The sequence below is a fragment of the Cyanistes caeruleus genome, chromosome 3 (genome assembly GCF_971803275.1).
Source record: "Cyanistes caeruleus chromosome 3, bCyaCae1.hap1.1, whole genome shotgun sequence".
NCBI lineage: Eukaryota > Metazoa > Chordata > Aves > Passeriformes > Paridae > Cyanistes > Cyanistes caeruleus.
In genome coordinates, this window is record NC_141703.1 from 80,215,769 (window position 1) to 80,238,869 (window position 23,101).

Consider the following 23,101-nt stretch of genomic DNA (forward strand, 5'->3'; position numbering starts at 1 on the left):
GTTTCTCAGCAACACCCCATCCTTCCCACTTACACTTTGCTTTTCATGGATATATTTATGTGGTATTTCGCAGTAGATGTGAACTCACTCTGCCCACATACTGAGCCCACTTTGAGTGAGTCAGCTCCATCAAACAAGCTGAGTAGCTCTGGTTAACATGCTACAAAGCCTGAGAGGTTAGGAGAGAAAGGTTAGCAGCTCTGCTGGGTGCCAAGAGAGGGCTTGTGGTAACACAGGGAGCATGTGTCCTCCTGCACATTTGTAGACACCCCTAAGAGAAAACAAAATTAAAAATATAGAAATTTCCTTTCTAAAAACTTCAATGCTCGAGTTTCCCGCTGCCTTCTGTACTTACGTACTCTGTATATCATACTTGCTGTAGGAGTTTGTGTGTGCCAATAAAGCTTGTGACCGAAGTCGTTCCTGGCCCACCCTCATCTCAAACATTCTGCTGGAGAGCAGTTTTGTTCCTCTAAGTCCCTTGTGATAGAGCAGAGCTGCTTTCTGTGTGCAGGAGCTGCTGTAACAAGGTGATCTTTTTAAACATAAGGGAAGGGTGAGAGCTGGGCTACCTTGCTGCTGTACCACAGAGCCAGCTAGTGAGATGTAACTGTGCACACTGATTACAGCTCTCTTCCCATGATATTGCTAATGGCAACCTCTTGACCTGCCTTTATCTAATAGATGTCAAGTGGCTCCAAGCTGTAGCCCATTCAGCTCCAGAAAAACATGACTTCTAGGCTGTGTCATTTGCAAATGTAACCTCCAAAAGCAGTAATAGCTGTGCTGTGCCCATATCGAGGAATAAAATTAATGGTACAATTTGTGTTTGTAAGGTGATTTTTCAATATTTAGACTGATTTATTATTAGCTGATATATTATTGTACTACAATTTCCATATCAGCTTGCACCTCAGTCAAAAGTTTTGATGTGTCTAAATTTTTGTATACCAGAGGGAGAAAAAAATTCCTCGGCCTCATGCTTTATCTGTGTTGTCTCCCACTGGAGACATTTCAGGGTAAAGAATCACTCTTAGTTCGTGTATTAAACAGGCCTGGAAACATAGTGTTGTCTTACAAGAATTTCTATGATTCTTTCTGAATGTCTTTTCTCCAAATGTTCCAAATCCTTGAAGCAAATTGTTTTTAACTTCCAAAATACGTTCTTGTTTCCTATCAACATTTCAAAACAAGAGAACAACTTGGTTTTTTCTTGTGCCATTTTTTGGTTTAAAAACTCAGAGATGACATTCAAGAGAAAATGAAAATGTTCTGTTTCAAAAACAGAGTAAAAATAAGATGCTTTTATTTTGACATCTCCTGGGAGTGAAAATCAAATTTTCTCTTGCTAAAGCATTTTTTGCAACAAAATCACTTTTTCCATTTTTGCCATAGTGCTGCCTTTTTTTTTTTTTTTTCCCAGTGGAAGAAGGTGCTGGCATTATGGCAACTATATTGATTCTACAGGGACTGAAAGTGTCCATAAAGCTGGCTGAGGAAATGGGGTGCTGCTGATCAGATGAGGGACGTCCAGCTGTGTCTTTTCTTTGCTATTTCATGCAACAGTCAATGAAACAATTGTTGCCTCCCGGTTTTTTTGATACCTGAGAGCCACAGTCAGAGACGAAGGATATGCCAGGTGTTGCACAGACCAGTGCAATGAGATAGTCCCTTAATGACAGAGCTTACTACAAAGGCAGCAGCACAAGGCACAGCAGAGAGATGCACACAGGAGGAGGACCAGGTACCCATGCACTGGGACTGAAATAATCCACTCACTAAGGAGGAGTATGGAGGGACTTGTCTGAATGCCAAAAAGGTGTACAATAGAGATTGGTTTAATGAACATTTTGGAAGAGTAGATGAGTTCCTTAACAATGATTTGGGGCTGAGCACTGAAGGGTCCTCACAATAGAAAGCAGTTGATCTGATGTGAAGAGAAGAAAGAAGCAGCAGAAGGGTATGAACAGAGAACAACACTTGGAGTTAAGAAGAGAGTTGAGTTAATGTGATGGTGGTTGCAGCTTTATTCTGAGCTGTGTAGTTATTTACGATACCTGGAGAAAAGAGGTCTTGTAATGACAGCATCACTAGAACTGGCAATCTGAGTCTAGCTCTAGACTATTATGCAAATAGGCTAACAAATACTAGACTTTAGAGAGGCAAGTGACTGATATCCTACACACCTGTTGTGTGTCTTTAGAAACGTATTTATAAATTGCTTTTCTAAAGCCAGGGCCCTTGGAAGTCATCCAAGTTATTGTAATAAGCCCTGCCCATTGCTGCAGAACTTAGGAATGAGATGAGAATGGAGGACCTTGCATTAGCTGCTGCATGGGTATAAAGCTGTAAGGAGATCTTTAATGACAACTTCTATTCCTGTTGCTGTTTAGCTTTTCTTAGGTAAATTGTTGGGTTGGGGTGTGGAAATCCAGAGTTATAGAGGTATGAAATAAATGAGAAGAAAGCTGAAATATTCAAAGGACAGAAGTGCAGATGGAGATACAACATGCCTCTAGAGATGAGATGTGTAAAAGATCCAGCAGAGAGGAAAGAGTTCCTTGTCAGAGCACAGAAAACACCCCAGTGATCTCAAGTGGGACTGTGGGCTTGTGCTTTCATGGCCTGTGCAGCTGCTCCTTACAGCTTGAGTGGGTTGACTCCTCCCTTGTTATTCCCTTGTGCTGACTGTAGAGCATATCTGAATAGTAAAGAGATTTGCAATTAAGAGCAATGCTTCAGAGAGCTGAAAAAGCTCTTGTTTTTGCTGAATGTATGTTTTGTTGCACCTTTTTTCTTTTTATTGTTTTAAGCCATTAAATTAACAATTATTAATTTTCAGGGTGGTCACCTGCTTTTACCAAGCACTGAGATTTGATTCCTACATCTTCAAACAAATTAGAAGGCGAGGAGCCTGATTAATCATTGCTGAGAAAGCTGTTGCCTGGGTACCTTCATACATCTGCACTACTGAGAAGAAATGACCTAAAAAAATTGGAAATGTTTATAAGCCAATGCTTTTTTCTTTTTCACCTGAGCGATCTCAACTGCACCTCTGCTTCATCCATCCTTCCCTTCTTTGGTGCATCAGGCCTGGGCAGGGAAGGTGAGGGACAGCAGATGGTGGGCTGACTGCTGCTCAGTTTAGAAAGAGCTCCTAACATTTGGCTCACACCTGTCAGCAGACTCCGTATACACTTGTTTATCCTCCTCTGTACCATATGTTTCCATGCAAAATCACTTCCAATGATCTATTGCCTTATTGCTATCACTCCTATTATGGTTGTAACTGAGCATTTCACAGTCATTAATGCATTTACCCTGACAGCATCCCTGCTGTGTAGGCATCTAATATCACCCACTGTACAGATGGGATAGCTCAAACTCAGATCCGCAGGTCCTCAAAAGCCTCATTGAAATCAATGGGAAGGAAACACATCTCCAGGGGATGGAAGTTTGGGAGAGCAAGCTGCATGCTGGGTTTCACCCAAGGAATTGGCAGTGGAGTGGGGAAATTCCTCTGTGGGGGATCCTACTTGGATGCTCAAAGTGCTGGACCATTCTTGACTTCCTGACACAGAGCTGCTCCCTGACTCTGCAAACCCAGAAGACATGTGGCTATTGTTGTCATTGGAAGTAGTTGAAAAGTTAGTTAAAAGCCCATTGTCCCAATGTAGTGATAGCAGTCAGCTCAAAAGTATCCTGCCCAAATGAGAAAAGTTGATAAGGACAAAAAAGTTCTGCTGCTCTGGAGACTGTCTCCCACTTCCTCTACTCTTTGTATTCTTGCTTGCCTCTCAGAAAAGAAATTCACAGCCCCTTCTCATCCTGTGTAGGAGAGGAACAGGGTTTTCTAAAATGTACTGTATGTACCTATCAGTCACCTAGTTATTAATTATAACTAAAAGCATGATTAATCTGTCACAGATAGGGCTGCTAAGTAACCCGAATCAGGCTAATGCATTTCTGTCACCTACACAAAAGGCAGCATTATTCTCAGATTTTACATCTGTGTGTACTAAGGCCCATATCCACAGCAGCTGCAGAGCACTGGTGATGCCTTTCTGCCTCAGATGGGATGAGGCTGCATCATGCATATCTCTATTGCACCCACAGAGCCTGTGCATTGGTTTGTTTCCTCAACGTTAGTACAGTTTAATGAGGTTATCTTTTGCAAATAACTGTGACTTTTAAAACTGATAACAACTACAGTTATGAGAATTTGTCCCAGGGACTCATAATGACTATAACTGGAATTCCTCTGTGGAGAGGGCCAGCATGAATATCAAGGTGCTATTTTAAGCCCTGCAATGAGTAGGAGTTAAGAGGTTCATAGGTTTTCTACTAGTGTCAATGTCTAAGTAAAACAATTCTTTTGATATGGCACAACATAAGTTTTTCCTCTTCTGTGTTGCCTTTCTCTGGATATTCAATTGATCCATTTTTTTTAATAGCCTAGATGTTGGAAAGCTAATTTCCAGGCACCAGTTTGAGATGAAACCACACTTAAAACCCTTCACATCCATCCTGTGAAGCAGTCAATGCATGGATATGCTAAATCACATCTACACCATGTAACTTTTAAAATGTCCTCAAGAAGAGCTTTTCACATGAAGGATATTCAAAACTGACACCTCTAGAAGACTAATTATACCCTACAATATGAGGAGCAGAATACATGTAGGTCAGCCATTGAAGGAACCATTCCACTGATGCCTGGGTGACATGCTAAGACTTGAAGCCCTATTTCTGGATGGCTAAAATATGAGGAACATAATCATTAGTCACATTAAATACATAATATATTTATTATATATATATGTAATATTAGATATAAACCATATAATTTTTTTCTGTCCTCTTATATTTTAAATATATATGAGGAGAAAAAGCCCAACTTCAATTTTGTCTTTTTACTCCTACTACCTTTTTGGTTAAATATGATAAAGTTTTATATAAGAGTTTTAGTGTGAACTGCCTGAGACTGCAAGATGATGCTTGCAAGCTGTAATCTGCATCCCTTCTATGCTGCATGCCTCAGTGGCCCAAATGAAAAAAACAGTTTGGTTTTCATCTCAGCAGGCAACTTGCTGCATGCAGGCAGTCTCAGTCAGTTTCTGAGCATACAGATTTATGGACTTTTGTACAGGATAATAGCTTTTTTTTCCTTTGTCCTAAGCAATGCAGTAGTCAAGTAACATTCAGTGGAGAAAAAGAAGATGGATAAGAAATTTTTTGTGGCTTTTACAGTTCTTTGCTTAGCTTTTTTTTTATTTTTATTTTTTTTAGTTGCTCTTTAGTCATCACAATTTGGTGTAAATGCAGTCCAGAGTAAATTGTTTGTAGCCATTCACATGTACTACACTGACAGAGAAATGAAACCCTGGAATGCTGCACTTAATTTATCAATTTTACCAGTTTATGGCAAAACTGTGCTCTCCTACCCTTTCTTATTAATAAACATTATATCTGTTTTCTCTCCTTTCATTCTGCACAGCTGTACCCTTCTCTTTCATCAAGAGACAGTCACAATTTTCTTTGTCACACTTAAATACCAATTTTTTCCTTCTTTATTTATGAATAGCAGACTTGGATTTTCCTTATGGAACAGAAATTAAAACAGCCCTGACATTTAGAATGTAAAGGAATTGCTCCAAATGATTACAGTTGTGTTAAAATGAGTCACTCACTTTTGATCCAAACTTCCTGACATACACATCCATATATATTAATCACTATGACATCATTGAAGAACTATTTTTACCTTTTTAATAAAAGCAGAGTGCATTTGTCAACTCATCAAATTATATTTAATCCAGTGAACATACAGACTGGTTAGGAAAGACACGTGCTTTCAAGTAACAGCACAGCTCCTTTCTACATATCTGAAAATGCTGTGAGTGTAAAAACCATGTAAAATGCTTGCACTCTTTGAAATTCAGGTGAAAATCCCACTGTAAAAAAAAAACACATAATGAATTAGTTTTACTAAGGAAAATGAAACTCACCTGTCAACAAATGCATGGTGTAATACAAATATAGGATCATTTGCAGAGCCTTGTACTTGGGACATGGAGCCATTCATGTAGATGTGAAGTGCGTTATGCAAGCCGCTTTGCGCTGGGTTAGATATCGCAGTCTGCGGATCAGCAAAGCCTGTAGACTCAAGAGAAAATCATATGCTGATATGACAATGTGTATAATTCCTTTTCCAGTAACAGTGAAGATCAAAGTACTTACTTTCCCTTCATTTATATTCATTTTTTAGACAAGAGCTTAGGAAAACTTGTAAAGGAGTGTTAATGTATTTCAAAGGCATAGCAAAGATGAAATTAAAATAAGCTAAATTAAAACTCCTGCCATGTAGTTAATGCAGCATGTCAGCAAATGGACTGCTTAATTGCCTCATATTTTTAAACTTCTTTGTTCATTTTGTCTGGTAAAATACAGATGCAACACAATCCCTAAACATATTTATGTGTGGACATTTATTTATGTTGAGAAAAATTATTCAATTTATTTTAGTTTTTAATCTCTATACTTAAAGGCTCCTAAGATAAAACAGGCTATTTTATCTAATCATCTACTCATTTATTAATGTTTGTGTCTATAGAACACATTCTTGTATTGATAGAAGCCAACACAATACAAGCTATAATCTCTACAGAAGGATTTGGTGAGTAATCAATAATCTTTAAATCAGACTTGCAGGTTAGAAGTCTGTGGAACACTACTTTTGGAGGACACTTAAAAGATGGGCTTTAGGAAGAGCTTATACAGACCATCTGCCAAGCAGGAAATACTGGAAGAGGAGTTTGTGCATTAGATTTTATCTTGGTAGCCTGTCTATATTTATCTCTAGTGTTATAGCCCTACTCATCATCCCATCAGCCATGCTTCCAACCTACTCGCAAGGACTCCTAGTAAAAGCCAACTCAGCCATCTGATCTTTCTCTGGGATTTTCCCAAAGAATGGAACAAGAAAGCTGTGTTGTCCTCCCAGTCTACTTCTGAACCTTATGCTAGCTCTGATGTTTAACCCCTGTCACAACATCTCTCATATCTGTCTCTTTTATTTGGCTATTGAAGATGTCTTCTCCTCACAATTTCTGTAAGCTGTAGGATGAGGAAACATAGTAGAGACACATTGAAACACCTTCACAATTTAATAAAAAAGGCAGTAAACAATATTCATTGTTGTTGTGATCATTGTGTTGATCCTCAGTGTTTCCCAAATATTGTTACAGTTTATCATATCTGCAAAGTGGAGAAAATAAAGATATTAACTCTTATCTATGGGAAATTTGTAATGGACTTTGAACACTTGCTTTATTTACTTATTTGGACCAAGAACTAGCATTTGAATGAGAATCAGTAATATACTTTTGAAGTGAATCTCCCAACAGTCTTGCTGTTTCACACTGTGATTCACACCACAGGGCAATTTCTGACTTTGCAAACTGGATTCCTTTTGTAGAAAATCTAAAATGTTCCAACTATAAGTGGGTGTTCAGTTCAAGGGACTGAACTACAGCCAGTATGAAAAAACTCCATACAGCCAGTATGAAAACTGTAACGTGTAATATGGAACTTGGGTCCACAGTTTCATCTGTTTTGCTCTGGATTTTCTCCTCTTTGAGTCACACAAGGTATTAACTGAGAGCTGCCTTATGAATAGGGTTGTACTCTGAACTTGGAAACCTGAGTTTTACACCCAACTGGGACTCTGATCTTCTGTGTGAAATGATTGCACTTCTTTATCACTCTAAACTCCCTCATTGGGCTTTTTGTTGTCAGCCAACCTCTTCAAACAAGGGGAGAGCATCTGGCATAACCCACTGTTATTTATAATAGAAGTCTATTTATAATAGAAGTCTATAACACCTAACCATAGTACATAAGAACCAAAATACAATAATAACCATCCATCTTTCTGAGTCTACAGTATGACAAAGCTTTTGAGAAATTCAGGGGAAGTCAGAATTGAAAATATGATTAGGACATTTGGAGAAGGTAGTGTTGTCTTACCAGTCTTTAAGGTAAAGCAAGTCAGGATTTTGGAAACAAAGAACACATTAACACCTACAGATTGAAAGTACATCAAATATGGACCAGGATTCTGAAAGAGTCTGCTTGGTGACATTAACAGCAAAGGACAGAAGTTCTCAAAGTGAAAATTTGGCCCACAGAAATCTGCATGATGGTGAATGCTATGTTTCCTAGCTATCAAATCAGGGGAAAAAGTGGAGTAAAATATTACTTATGAAGAATGATGTATGTTGACAGTCTGTCCAGAACTCACGGGAAGCAGTGGCAACAATTTTGGCTTTCGTGCTGCTGGCCACAGCACATATTTATTAGAATCAGTTAATTTAGCAATACTAGGACATTTCTGTAAACATTAACTGGATATCATATATCTGTGTATCATTCTGAAGCAAATCTTCCACTTATATTCCATTGCATTAAATAGGGGAAGAAAAGCTTTTTGCAGGGTAGACAGCTAGATGTTTGATATCAGACTTTGGATGTTTTTTAAAATATTTTAATGCATTGCAAACACTTGATCTAATCATTCATAAAAATACACAGAATACTCATTTTGGCTCTGGACAGCTTTTCTTGGAACATCTGCACACAAGCAATTTATCATAATCATCAAAATCTCCATACTGGAACATTTTTAGCAACTCCACCCTCTGGCTTCAGAAAATTGGGGTGCATCCAGTCTGTGTCAAAGGTGATGTCATGTTTAGCCCTGCACGTGAGAAGTTCTAATACCTGATCTCTTGTTATGAAAACTTCATATAAATTTTTAAGTTAGCAGGAATAAAGCCATGATGTGATGCCACTGTGTCATATTAGCTTGGGTCTTACTCTTTTCTCTCAGACTTTTTAAAAGACTTCAGTACAATCAGCTATGCAGGATGACATACTAGAGTGGAGTCGCCCAAAAAGCACACGTGAAAATTTCAGTTTTTTCAGAGTACAGGAAACTTTGCTGAGGTAGCTTCAGAAAATCACCTCTAAAGCAGATGTGAGACTAGAGATAGAAGCAATGATCTGAAATAAGAGTTCCTCATCTATATAGGGGAACTCTCCTTCCTCCAGCTGCCTTGCCCCATGCTGTGCCTTCCTCTCCTCTGCACTAAATTTACCTCCTCAGTCTTTTTGTGAACTGATTTCACTGACTATTCTGGCAGTAAACTACCCTGGAGTGTAGGATGTCAGTTTTTTTGGGTTTTTTTTTCCAGGCCACTAAAATGCAGAATCTCATGTAAGGCTATGATGAGAACAAGTGATGGCACCAAAATAAGGATGGAGAGCAACTGACAAATGGGTGGAGGAGACTGCAGTGAGCTACTTAATCATCTTGGCCAGTATAGGAAGCTGTAATCTTGAGACATCCTTATAAACCCTTGGTTGATCATGGTGCAACAGAAACAGCTACCAGGACATACATCACTGAACTGAAGTTTTTCCAGTGATTTAGACAAGAGAAAAATCACAGTTTTAGGGCTTGATAAACCTCATTCTGCTCCTGCTCATAACACTGTTGATTAGCAACAGTGATTCAGTGGATTTGAAGCAGCTTTACTGAGCCAGGCCGAATTAAGTCAGGTGGGAATTTAGACCAAAGTTTATTATAATAGAAACTAATGATGCCAAATTCAGCCAGAATGATAAATTCAGGCTGCCTGACAGCTTTTAGGATGGTATATAGGCGGTTCTCATTGAGCATGCAATTAGGTCAGGTGTATGTCTTTTAATAGAGTACTTAATTATATTAACTGTGGATTTTGCTAACAGAATCTGCTAACAGAGACCATAGAAGTCCATGCACAATCAGCCAAGTGCAGAACTTTATGTACTGAAAGCAGGTAGTGTTTTCCTCAGTTGCTCATTTGCCACTGACTGAAGTGCTGTAACTACACTTAGCAGCAGGTATACAGAGCTTGGAGAGCATTAGCACTGCAAAGTGTTACAGAAATGGAGGATCCATTCCAACAATCCTATCTGCTTTAATTATCTTTGGGAACTGCTTAGCAGCTCTGGCATTCCTAACATCATTTAGATATCCGTAACAGTGTTGCAATTTGTTTTCTGAAGCGCAAAATAGTATTTCTTACAAAATAAATCTTAGTTTTGTGTGACTTTCTAGGCCAGTGGTAAGGACAGCTGGTACTTTAAAGGTCAAATTCTGCTTTGTAAGTTGCATGCTGAGGGGATTGATTGCACCCCCAGTCAATTTGCATAAAACACTAAGCTGGATAGTTGATCTTCTAGAGGGCAGGATTCACAGAATCAATGAGATTCTTTGAGATCCTCCAGTCCAACCTATGACCAAACATCTCATGTCAACTTGACCATGGCACTAAATGCCATGTCCAGTCTTTCCTTAAACACTTCCAGTGATGTGACTCCACCACCTCCCTGGGCAGCCCATTCTAATGTCTAATCCCACTTTCTGTGAAGATATTCCTTCTAATGTCCAGCCTAAACCTCTACTGGCACAGCTTGGAGCTATGTCCTTGCATCCTGTTAGTTGCTGGGGAGAAGAGACAAACCCCCACCTGGCTACAGCCTCCTTTCAGACAGTGATAAGGTCCCCCATGAGCCTGCTTTTCCTCAGGCTAAACAACCTCAGGTCCCTCTGCAGTTCCTCATAAGATGTCATTCAGACCCTTCACTCCCCCTGTTATCCTCCTCTGGACTGGAAGAAGGCTCTGCTGAGAGATCTGGACAGGCTGGATTATAGCTGAGGAAAATTGTATGAGGTTTAACCTGGTGAAGTGGTGGTTCAGAATGTGAGTGCTACAGGTTTGGCTGGAAAGCTGCCCATTGAAAAAGACCTGTTGGTTGATAGTGGCTGAACCTGAGCCAGCAGAGTGCCCAGGTGGCCAAGAGAGCCAGTGGCACCCTGGCCTGGATCAGCAATGGTGTGGCCAGCAGGAGCAGGGCAGGGATTGTCCCCTGTACTGGGCACTGGTGAGGCCTCACCTCAGATCCTGTGTTCAGTTCTGGGCCCCTCACTGCAACAAAGACATTGAGGGGCTGGAGCGTGTCCAGAGAAGGAAAATGGAGCTGGGGAAGGGTCTGGGGCACAAGCCCTGTGAGGAACAGCTGAGGGAGCTGGGGGTGTTTAGCCTGGAGAAAAGGAAGGTCAGGGAGACCTTATCATTCTACAACTACTTGAAAGGAGGCTGCAGCAAGATGAGGGTCAGTCTCTTCTCACAGGAAACAGAAGAGGAAACTACCTCAAGCTGCCACAGGGGAAGTTTAGAGGAGATCTTAGGAAAAATTCTTCATTAAAAGGGTGGCTGGGCATTGGAACAGGCTGTCCAGATAATTGGTAGAAACAACATGCCTGGAAGTGTTTACAAAACATCTGGATATGGTACCTGGAAATATGGTTGAATAGTGAAAATGGTGGATTAAGAGTTGGACCTGGAGATCTTAGACATCTTTTCCAATCTTAATGATTCTGTGATTCTATGGTTTAGTGATGGACATGACAGTGTTTGATTTATGGTTGTACTCAGTGATCGTAAATGTCTTTTCCAGTCTAAACAATTCTATGATTCTCTGAGTTCATTTTTTTTCCCGTTCCCTGAGTATGATTTTTTTCCCTAATAAAATTTTCGCAGTTTAGAGAAGTTTAGGTCAGACAGATGCATCTGCCTTAAAACAGGATGAATATAAGAATTTTAAGGCCATATTCTAGAAGCTGTTTGAAGTTAGTGATGTTCTTCTAGCTTATATTTGTGCAGTATTTATGCCATTGGCAAATTCACAGGAAATTTTTCAGGGTTAAATCTTACATACTTTCTCAGGTGGTGTTATTACTGTAATCTCTCTAGAGTGAGCTAGCTGCAAGATCCATAGAATTTGACCTATGTGACTGGAGTAAATGAAAGTTTGTGATTATCTAATTTAAACCATGTCACCATCTACCTATTTTTTCTTAGAATTTATTTTTTAGAGTTTCAAAGTGATCTGTGTTGAGTAGTCTTTCTAGTTCTCTAGCAATGGCTCTTTGCAACATTTTCTCAGTGTGCAGCATAAATTTGCCTAGGAGGTGGAGGTTCAAGCTGGGTGAGTAATGTTGGCTGTAGCCTGAAACTTTTTCAATTAGAAGTTTTCTGTTGGGTAACTTCATTTTTAGAAACCATTTTTTTCTATAGCTTTATGGGTTGCTGTGAAAATACTGAGAAAAGTTTTCCAGATGAAAATTTCTCATTTCAGAAAAAAAAAGGGAAAATGTCCTATTGAAATGAAATTACATTTTGAAATATTTGATGCTTTATTCTATTATTTCATGGCAGATTAGCAATAACAATACATAATTGTGACAGACAATGGAATGCTCTGACATGGTTTGGCTTGATACCATTTGTCATGAGTTAATTCATAAATAATGAAAGTGATAGAGAGTTTTAGAATTTTTTTAATGTTCTTCTGTGACTTTGTGTAAAACTTAGAAGGTCCTGATTTTCATTTTAAGTTGCTGTGAATAAACTAATTTCAACTGTGGAATCTGCTCATAATGAAAAAGAAAATCTAAATTTTTCAGCTGTCTCTTATTCTTAGGAAGTAGCATTCAAGGTGTCACACACCGAAACCAAACAGAAAAAAGAAGCCAAACTACTTCATTTGCAGTCAGCTAATCCATTTCTGATCTTTTTGGATGCTTTTAAACTAGGTTGATTTTCTGTTCTCTTTTATCCATGAAGTTTCCAATGAAGTCAGCAGTGTTCCCCAGTTAGGACCACGAATCAACAAATCCTATTTAAAATAATTGCTTTCAGGGGCAAAGTGTAAACTGCTCTTAACCTGTTGTTTTTTATTTGTAGCAGAATCTGGTCTGCCACAGAGTGAGAGGGCAATTCATGGGCACAGCCTCATGGGAGTGCTTTATTGAACAATATTGACCTTTTCTGTTTATGGCTGTTGTGATATAAATTCTTCAGTGACATAATTTCTTTCCCTGCAGCAGCACTTTATGTTAGTCAAATAGAAATTTCAGCCTGCCTTCTTGTCATAATGATGCTGATACTTGCCCCTTTGAAGGATAAAAGTTTTAGCCTGAAGTAAGAAAAAGCATAAAGTTTTTCACAGAAGGGGATGTTCTATGTGATCACAAGTATTTTCATTACAGAACTGAGACTGAGGTGTAAATCTGACATTGGTGTAAATCAGGAAGTGCTCAGTTACAGTCACTGGCTTAGTTCTGATCACCTTTCCTAAACCTAGAGTAACTCCAATAAGGTCAATGCATTTACTTGGGATTTCCTTGGGATCTAAAAGAAATTAGAATTTGACTCTAGGTGTATTAGTACAAAATTGTGCATATAAGTAAAGCAGGGTTGAAAAATGTTTTGCTTTGAAAAAGAACAAAATGTTAGGAACTACGAAGTGTTAACAGGTTTGTAAGAACGCAGTCAAGGAGTAGGCGCAGACACAGTAAATGCAAGTTGCCAATATAAGCTTGGCATTTTTACACAACAAAAAACTAAGCCAGCCATTTTTAAAAAAGGAGTTAATGCAATTATAAGGGATTTTTTTCAGTAAAATTTCTTTAAAAACTTTCCACCATCTTTTTCAATGTTAGCCATGAATTCTTGCTTTCACATTGCAGTTCAGTATCTTGTTAGCTAAATAAGTTGGTTGGCAGAAATGTTTGTGGTCCTGTGGTGTAAAGTTGTGTTGAAATAACTCAGGTTAAAAAACAAAATAAAAAAAACTCCCACAGACTGTGCTTTTGGTTTTGTTTGCAATACCAGTAGCATGATGGTAGACCCTCAGTAATTCATCACTGGTTTACTTCAATTCCTTTTTCTTTACCCCTTCTACTCCACCCTTTGCATCTATTTACACTTTATAGAGTAAAGTGTAGGCAAACCTCAACTCAGCTATGTCACCTTTTCTTTCCAATACTTCATGAATTTCTGGTTTCAAGGACAAAAAGCACAGATATGTTTGGAGATACAAACAGTTATTGTCTGGGCTCTTTCTAGACTGAAATTCTGAATTTCTGACTATTTTTAAAAAAGAAAATAGTCCGCTTTTCCCAAAAAAGCTTTAAGGCATTACACGCTGCATAAAGACTAAGAATGAATATATTAAAACTTTTGCTGTCTTAGAATCATAGAATGGTTAAGGTTGGAAGGGACCTTAAAGGGACCTTGTTCCAACCCCCTCTGCCACGTGCAGGGATCCCACTCACTAGATGAGGTTGCTCAAGGTCCAAACTAACCTGGCCTTGAACACTCTCAGGGATGGAGTAATTTCTCCAGGCAGCATGTGCCAGTGCCACACCATCCTCTGAGTGAAGAATTTCTTCCTAATATCTCATCTAAGCTTTCACTCTTTCAGTTTAAAACTGTTGCCCCTTGTTCTCTCACCATCTGACCACATATAAAGTCCCTCTCTCTTCTTTTTATAAGCCCCCTAAATGTACTGGGAGGCCCCAGTATGTTTCCCCTGCAGCCTTCTCTTCTGCAGGCTGAAGAACCCCAGCTCTCTGAGCCTGTCTTTATAAAAGAGGTGCTTCATCCCTCTTACTGTCTTTATGACTCTTTTCTTATTCCCACTCCTACTCCTGTTTTGTACTGTTATGCCCTTGTGCAGTTCCTTGCAAGCCAAAACTGTGGGAGGTCAAAAGCAGATCAGATTTCATTCAGCTGATATATGATATTGTAGAGATATATTCAATGATAAATGTACAGTGTGTTATTGCTTATTAGCAATTTTACAAGATTCAAAAGAGTTTAGTAGACACATAATTAAGAATTTATTTTAGTAAAGAACTTTTGTTTACTAGCCAATTAGGAAAATTCAAAACAGTTAAATAGTTTAGATAACTAAGATAAACAACTAAATTATTTTGGAAATGATATTAAGTGTAATTTTTGAAGGGTAACTTAATCCATGTTCCTTAGAGCTTGGGAAAAAATCTACTATGGAGTTCACAGTGGAATGATGTAGACATAACGTGCCAGCTGGCAACATCCTCCTTCACACCTGTTTTCAAGCCTGATCCCTGGAAGACAGTGAATTCCAGGGCAAACATGTACCCTCCATGGTTTCATGGTTACGTATGGTTGTGCACAAGCAGACTATTGGAAGTGCTCCTCTTCTGCTGTGCTGTTTTTTTGCAGTGCCTGGTCCTGACTGTAGCAGGAGACAGTATCTCCTAACAGACTTAGTGTCTGATCTAGTCTATAGTTTCTAGTTTGTTATCAAACACCTTTAATGTGGTTCTGACTGCTGCTATTCCAGGTGAAAGCATAACTTTTTCCTTCTTTGACAGTTATTCTTCATGAAATCCGTTCAGACTGCCCAGAGTTTGAAGACTCTAATCCCAGAGAGAATCATTTTACAGATGGAATAAAGCATGTTACCTTCCAAAGTGTTTCGGAAACTGTAATTGGCCATTTTATCCATGGGTCCAGATTCATACTGAGTCAGTGAAAGACAAAATTCGACATCAGCTGAGGATGGGAGCCTTGGGGTCCTTGATTTATCATTGTTCCCAGGATTTCTCCTTATAGGCCCTTCGTTCGTGGCACTGCATAAAGCCTGCTGGCTGTTGTACTCTTCAGACCGAGTGCAAATTACCTGCATAAAACACTTTCTGTTAGAGGAGCTGCAATTACAAAAAAAATAAAACAAAAAGGTACTTTGATGGATTTTTTCTTAAGAACAAAGAAAATGTACAATGTAATAAGTTTGTTTCAAGAATATATATTATTGTTTACCTTTTATGTGTATAATTTTAATATAAGATGGTTATTTAATACAAAACAGCCCTCTAATACAGTGCACATTTTGGAGTCATACACTGATCTGTATCTGAAATTACCCATGTGGACTAAGACATCAAATAATTCATGCTCTTCAGAACTCACTGAGGCTAAATTCAGTGTTACCCACCAATGCAACAGGACACAGAGTTAAATCTGCTGCTGAATTTGCTAAATGGAGGATTTTTGGCTTCAACAGGCTACTGAACAAAGCCATAATCACAGATTTTCTTTTTACCCCACCCTGTAAGAGTGGGAAATGTTGACTTGAAATATGAAAAAAAATATGAAATTATCTGTGTTTGCTTTATCAGGGTAAATGGACACTTACTTTCTCCATGTCTTAATGATGCTACATGTATGAAATGGGAAAATTTGCTGCTGTACGTCCTAGAAATGTTGTGGAGATGAACTTATATCACCAACTGAAATACCATAGTGATGGAGATTGTGAAAGGATCTTAGAGAGATGGATAGAGATGTAAAATACTGCCAGAATCCAGCATAATTTTATAAGTGTTCTGGGTTCACAGACAAAGTCCAATTACAATGACATAAAAAGTCATTATTTTTCAGATGATCTGCAGAAGCTGCCAGTCCAATTTGAGATTCCTGTAAGAACAAGGCAGTTCAATGGTGGGTCTATGAGAATGAAACAAAAAAACAGTGGCTCAGAATTTCTAGAAGTTGTTCTAGAAGGTAATATTGAGGCTCTGAATCAAACTCAACTATTTATCGTTCTGCTTTCCTTTTGAAAAAACATCGAAACAAGTAAAACTCCAAACCACCAGAGACCCCTTTAAAACACAGGACTCTGCAGTTAGCAAGTAATCAATGTTAATGAGAAAGTTGAGTAGAGAAAGAATAGGTCTAATTAGTGAGTGAGACATCATAGGGGAGAAAACACCTAACGCTGAAACCTCAATTTCTTTTATCCTAAGGTATATTTCTATTTCAGGGACCAAAACAATGAACAAGGAGGTGAGTGAAAGCAATAATCTCTGCTTTGAATGAGATGGAAGAACATGAGATCCTCTGTTGAAGGAAGTGGGTGGGAGATTCATTTCACCTATACTAGCCATGTAGAAACTGTGAGATTGAAGCAACACTTCAGGATGACCTCTGGAGTCAGGAGAGGGGCACCTCCTGAGTGTGATTCAGCTCTCCCAAACCAGATGTCTGGTAGGTGAGATGCACTTAGCTCTAGGGGTGCCTAACTTTCAACATTGACCAAGTCGAAGAAATAAAATGAGCAAAAAAATCAATGCAGAAACTGTCTCTGGACTGCAGTTAGCAAGGGAAGCAAAATTAAGAGTGTTCAACTTAATGCTCTATTTCTGCATTAGGGTGGGATGAATCACACCCTGGAGGCTCAGATGTGCTTCTGAACTATCTAAAGACAGAGCCAAAGGCAAGTTGATGTGCTGCTGAACTAGCTTTTGAACGAATGTAAGGAGATCAGATGAATCCTTTTGTAAAGGATTTGACAACAAATTCACAGATAATGCTTGATGAAGCTGGTGATATAACAGAGTCCTTAAGAATCTGGAGTTGTTAAATGATAAATTTTCTATGAATATGAATATCATGAAAAAAATTATTCTCATCTAATTTGGGGGTATATAAGAAAGCTTATCAGAGCAATTTATCCTTTGGCACTGGTCTGTAAGCTGCAATCTGTCTATCTCTGTTAAAACTACTGAAGTGCCCTTGGAAGCTATAGGTAGTTTTCCAGCAGGGAATTGCACCAGCACATTTCTCTCAGAAGCTCACCAAATGGGTCAGGGTTGTCCCTCTAAGAGGGACTCAGGTCAGGAGTGTGTCTCTGAGGAGTCTCTTCTAAGAATCCCCACTAATAAAGGAGAGCTAGTGACAGGGAGAGGCTCCCAGTTATAAACACAAAACATAGTTTTTATTGGTTTGTGTTACTGAGTTGATTCCCATTAGAAGGAAAATAGGTGGATGATTCAGGAGAAGCTCTAGTAATTTTTTTGTTTATAAAAATGTACCATTCTGTGTCCCTAAAAGTGCACTAGTGATGAAGGCAAGTGTGTTTTGGCTGGTGAAGCTCAACCTGTTTCTCAGTTGTCACTTGGCTCAGTGTGGATTTTCTATTTATCTCTCCTATGGCCTTTATCTAGGCTCATATCTCCTGGGTTCTCCATCCTGCCATCTCCTATCTTTCATTGTTTTCCCACTACCCTGGGGATATATTCCTGTTGTGTCCTAAAGAGGAATCACATGCTGTGTTCAAGACTCAGTTCTCAGATATTCAGACAGGGAATCTTCAAGCATGAGCTTAAATATATCTCTAAACAAAGAAACTTTCCTCCTTGGTTCTGTTTATCCATTTCAGTGGGATTTAATGTAATTGTTAATGTCATGAAGCTTATAAATTTTTAGAGTGCTAATTGTTTTTTTTCCATTTATGCCTCGGTGTAGCCCTCATTAACTGTCTGACTAACCAAATTCATTCTAAAGAGGAGACAGAAGCTAGAAGGCATTTGGGAAGTCATGGTCAAGAAATGCCACAACATAAGTGCCAGGAATGGAAACTCTTGTTTGTAATCTTTTGCTGTTTCTTTTTCTGAAGATTAAGAAATCTTCAGAATTCCTAAAAATTAAGGCCTACTCATAAAATTAACCAGAATGCTTTTCCAGAAAAATTTAATAGGTGATATTGATTATGTCTCTATCCTGAAACTCTAATTGGCTGTTTTAACAGTTATGCGATGTGTAAGTGATAATAGAACATAGATCAGTCAAATGGTTCTTTCTGGATGTGGTCTGCATAAAGCATCCATAAAATGGGTCACATCACTGCCTTCTTTTCCTTCAACAGGAATACTTTCTACTCTAAATGTGTTGGTTTAAAACATGGTATTTCCTTATATAACAGACCTGAGAAAATTTCTCAGTTCAGCTTGGACAAATCTTCAAATTCCAGCTGCACCTGCTTGTGTGAGTTCACCAGTTCCAGGGAAATTGTTAGGAAGCTACTCCAAGGAAAAGCTTATATAAGTAGTGAGCAGAGCAAATACCAGTAGATGGCAGTCCAGAATATGCAGCATCGCTTCTGGACCTTATAGCACCCAGCAAAAAACATCCCTCTGTGAGATGCTGCAGTTGAGACATTGAACACAGCTCTTCTGAGTGTTTCTTAGAAAACAGACTGTAGAGGCTACTGTCTCACACCTTTAGCAAATGGGAAAGTCTTTTGTCTTTTACTTTGAAACTGCTTGAACAGACCAGCCCCTGTGCCAAAGTAAAGGGAACTGCATTACAGAAGATTTCAGTGATATTCAGTCTTTTGCTTGCTGTCTTTAAATTCAAAGCTATGGGAAATTTTGTGAGTGATTTCTTGGGGTTACTTTTGTTTATTAGATCTGTACTCACAAGGGCATTCAACACTGATGATATATACCTAAACACTTGGGAAAAGAAGGTTCTCTGTGGTATTGAAATAGGTGATCACGAAGTGATCTCAAGTTCCTCAGTTTGTTGGGGCAGTAGAGCCACTCAAAGGGCTAATCCACACCTCTGGATTAGAATTTATCCCTTCCACTGCTTCTCCTCTGAGGCCACAGAGCTCCCCTCAGAAGCTCTACCAGCATATTTTCATAGTGTTGTGTTGCAGATTAGACAGCCTAGCAGAAACACTTCAGACTACAGTCAGAGCAACCACCTGACTTGCTGATGTGTGCCGGCCAGAGAGGTGTGATGTAGGCACTTCATGACCTTCCTTGACACTTCCTCTCACCTTTGTTTGTCCTACATGAAGTCTGGGCTCCTGAGTTGGAGCCTTGCATCCCGTTATGGAGCCAGAAGAGATTTTGCACTGATTCATTGTCTTTCTCTGTTTTTGTCTACTTACTCTCACAACCTTGCTTGGGAATGTCATTAAAGCACAGCTCTCACACTAGATTTAATACATTTAGCAGCTATAAAGAGGTTTAATTTTTTTCTTTTTTTGGCTGCATTAGGGCCTGGCATAATTTAATCCTAATTAAGTGGCATCAAAACTGGGAAAATGCAAGGAAATTCCCAGATACAAACCGTACCTCGGCACCTTGTTTTTATAGTTGCAACTTTGAAAACTGCTGGATCTGTAGCAGACTATAAGGGTTTTAAGAGATTGTGTATATTTATGTCTGGTTCTTCATTTTCTGATGAATATTGCAGGAATGGAAAAGTTAAACATGAAGAGGACTGAAAGAAAGGGAGAAAATAAGCAAAGCAAAGCCTTGAAGGCATTCTAAGAAACATCTAAAAGGGTGAGGTCCTTAATTGTCTTTCTTCCCCTTATGGCACATAAATAAACTGGGGGAGCTGTGAAACTCAAGCTAAAAGAAGATGAGACAAACATGAACTGGCAGCATTAAAACAATCCTGGGCCTTCAAGGTATTTTCTCATCTTTCAGTGAGAGCTGGCTGAGTTTCACCATTTTGCTTGAAAGCAGCCCAGAACTGGAGGGCAACCTATACCAAATTAAGCACCTCAAAATGGTACTGGGCTGGAGTGGGAAATTCTGTTAACAATTACTGATGAGGTATTCACCAGCAGCTCTTGGTCTGACAGGCCATGACTCCCTGCTCTCTGGCTGTCTCCAAGCTGTACCATCACTGCTGCTGTCTCCATGTCTGCTGTGAAATCACTCAGACACATCTGTCTAGAGAGAGATGGTAGGACTCTTCTGATGATTAATTATTAACGAACCCCAATTTTTATGCAATCAACCTAGCTATTGATTTATACTCCTCTAAATGTGTAAATTCTTCATCTTTTACTTTACGCAACTCCTGAGCAAGCATGGCTTAGAGGGGAGCCAAGCATCCAGGGACCCAGCTCCACTGTCACCCACAGATGATCCCATGGACAGGGACACAGAGGCTGAGGATACCCAAATGGCTGCTTCTGCTCTGCACAGATCGTGATACCTTGCTGCTGTGGTCATGAGGTGGCGTGTGAAGAGGTACCTCTTCCTAACAGGAAATGTTTCAAATTTATAATCCATGTAAGCATACCATTAGAGAACACCTTTCATAAATTCTTTCTTTATAGTTGCTCCATTTGAGCTCTTGCTTTTTAATGTACCAGCCCGTAGCTGGCACCACAACCTATTAAATTGCAGTAAAATATAAAGCTCGTGAGTTCCTTGGGTATCCAGAAGCAGATGGATGTAAGACTCTGGCTGATTTAAGAATCAAGAAGTGCTGGCTTCTGGTGTTTGTATTTCTGAAAATTTCCTGCAGTTTTTAAAGGTAGATGTAAAATAATTTTTCAAATAATGCTGTCAGACAATTCAGCTAGCAATACAACTCCCTGATAAAATGTACTTAGAATTAAATAACTATGTCTGAATAGCTGAATTCATATTTCTTATGAAGTCATGTTTTCAGGTAATGGATCTAAAGTACTGTCATTATTAGTTCAGAAGCATTTTATCTATTTTCTATTTGTGTAACTTGTTTCTCTTTTACAGCAGCTTTGCTTTTGTGTAAGTGGTTCTTCAGGGTGATATGGAATGAAGTGCTAAGGGAAATTTTCCATGCTTGCAACAAAGAATTGGCAGCAGGCTTACCCCAGCACATCCGAGAGCAGCCAGTTCTCCGTGTTATGCAATTGCTTCTCTCAAGTCTTAGGAGAGACAGAATAGAGGGAGCTGAAGTTGGTGGTGTTTCCTGCTTACCACAACAGCAAACTGAAATAGCACTTAGATTCTCCAACTTTATTTTCTTCATCTTATGTCTAGCACACTGTGGGGATTCCCAGACTCAAAAGTTAACTGCCAGCAGAAAGATTCTGCTTTTAATTTGCAGTAGGCTTTTATGCATTAACAACTCCATTGACTTCAGTTGTTCTTGAAATGACTCCTGGTGTAGAAGAGAGAAAAAATTAACCTCCTACTATTTAGAATCATAGAACAGTTTTTGTTGGAAGGGACCTTTAAAGGTCAGCTAGTTCAACCCTCCTTCCATGGGCAGAGACATTTTCAACTGCTTTATTTTTCTTTGTGGTTTTTTTGGTTTTTTTGCAAATCTGTTATTTTGAATAATTGTACAAAAGAGCACTAAAACAAAACAAAAAAAATCTCTCAAAATGTTATAGAATATCTCCAATTCCCATATAGTTTTCTGTTAAGTTGACATGGAATTGCAAAAATTGCTAAAGCATTAGGATGACACATGCAGTCCTAATGCTGAGTATAACACTTGAATCATTGCAAACAAGTAACTGAAAACATGAGAAAACCCTTCCCACCCACCCTAAAACATGAGCTACGCAAACAAACAAAACCAGAAAAGATTCCTGATAGTCTTGCTGGTAAAAAAGAGGCAGGGATCTGAAGTGCCACTTAAATGACAAATATGAGAAAAATGTGGATGGATAGTTCACTCAGCCAAGTGGTAACAGCAGCATGTTGAAGAAAAAGTAAGGTGAAAGCAAGAATTTCAGCATGTATCCATGGGTATCCATGTTGCCATGGCAACCCTTCAATTGAATAAAGTATTTTCTCCTTTCTTTGGGATTAAAGAAAAAAAGAAAGAGGGATGCTGTTCTGCAAATAGGCACTTTACCTTTTTTAAGATAAAACCATTTCCTAACATAACAGGCATTGTTTTGTTATGCTTTGGAAAGACACTTATAATTCTAAAAAAGACACCATATTATTGATGTGCTATTCACAGGTTTCTCTTCCCCTGTTTTTATTTTGAATGCTTGCTAAAAGCCTGAATTCCTTCAAATTCCTTCACATTTCTGTATTCTTCTGCTGTTTTGTTTTTTTTTTTCTTTTTCTATTTTTTTTTTTCACTCATGCTGTTTAGCTACAGAGCTTAGAGAATCAGAGCTTTCTGCAGCAGATCTGTGGCTGTTTTCCAGTTCAAGCTAAGGCTATATTTGTTCCCTTTTGATTTTCTGGAGTGATATTCTGATCTCTTACTTTGTGCTATTCAAAGGAACTGTATTGACTGCTATTCCCTGTTAAGCAACTGTTTAAATTTGGATTCAATGCTAATAAAGAAATATCTTTACCCCAAACTCATGACTGAAAATGCAGATCTGTTCAATCTCTTTCATTCTTTCTCAGGATAAGACAGGAGAGCCATACATAGATGGAAGATATTAGGGGGAAATGATAATATTTGAAGGTAAAGTTAACACTTATTTTGGAAATTTTGATGAAATTGTAACATTTCCAGAAGTTGCTGAAAAATATAAGTGATAAACATTTCCAGAAAATACCTGGAAAACATCAGCAAATGAGTTAGGTGCTCTTACCTATGTACACTGA

At 38.8% G+C, this 23,101-nt stretch overlaps 1 protein-coding gene and 1 long non-coding RNA gene across 2 annotated transcripts in view; one reads left to right on the forward strand and one right to left on the reverse strand.

Annotated features, from left to right (window-relative positions):
- TYR (tyrosinase) overlaps positions 1–23,101 on the reverse strand; it is a 42,620-nt gene that overhangs the window by 16,641 nt on the left and 2,878 nt on the right. The window contains exons 2-3 of the mRNA XM_023921247.2: positions 15,405–15,621; positions 6,009–6,156 (exon numbers count right to left, since the gene is read on the reverse strand). Coding sequence (XP_023777015.2) covers positions 6,009–6,156; positions 15,405–15,621 — 365 coding nt within the window. The remainder of the gene's footprint in view (positions 1–6,008; positions 6,157–15,404; positions 15,622–23,101) is intronic.
- LOC111924940 (uncharacterized) lies at positions 16,636–22,848 on the forward strand. The gene is made up of 4 exons (XR_002861944.2): positions 16,636–16,787; positions 19,989–20,080; positions 20,386–20,489; positions 20,616–22,848. It is a non-coding gene; the product is annotated as an uncharacterized LOC111924940 (long non-coding RNA).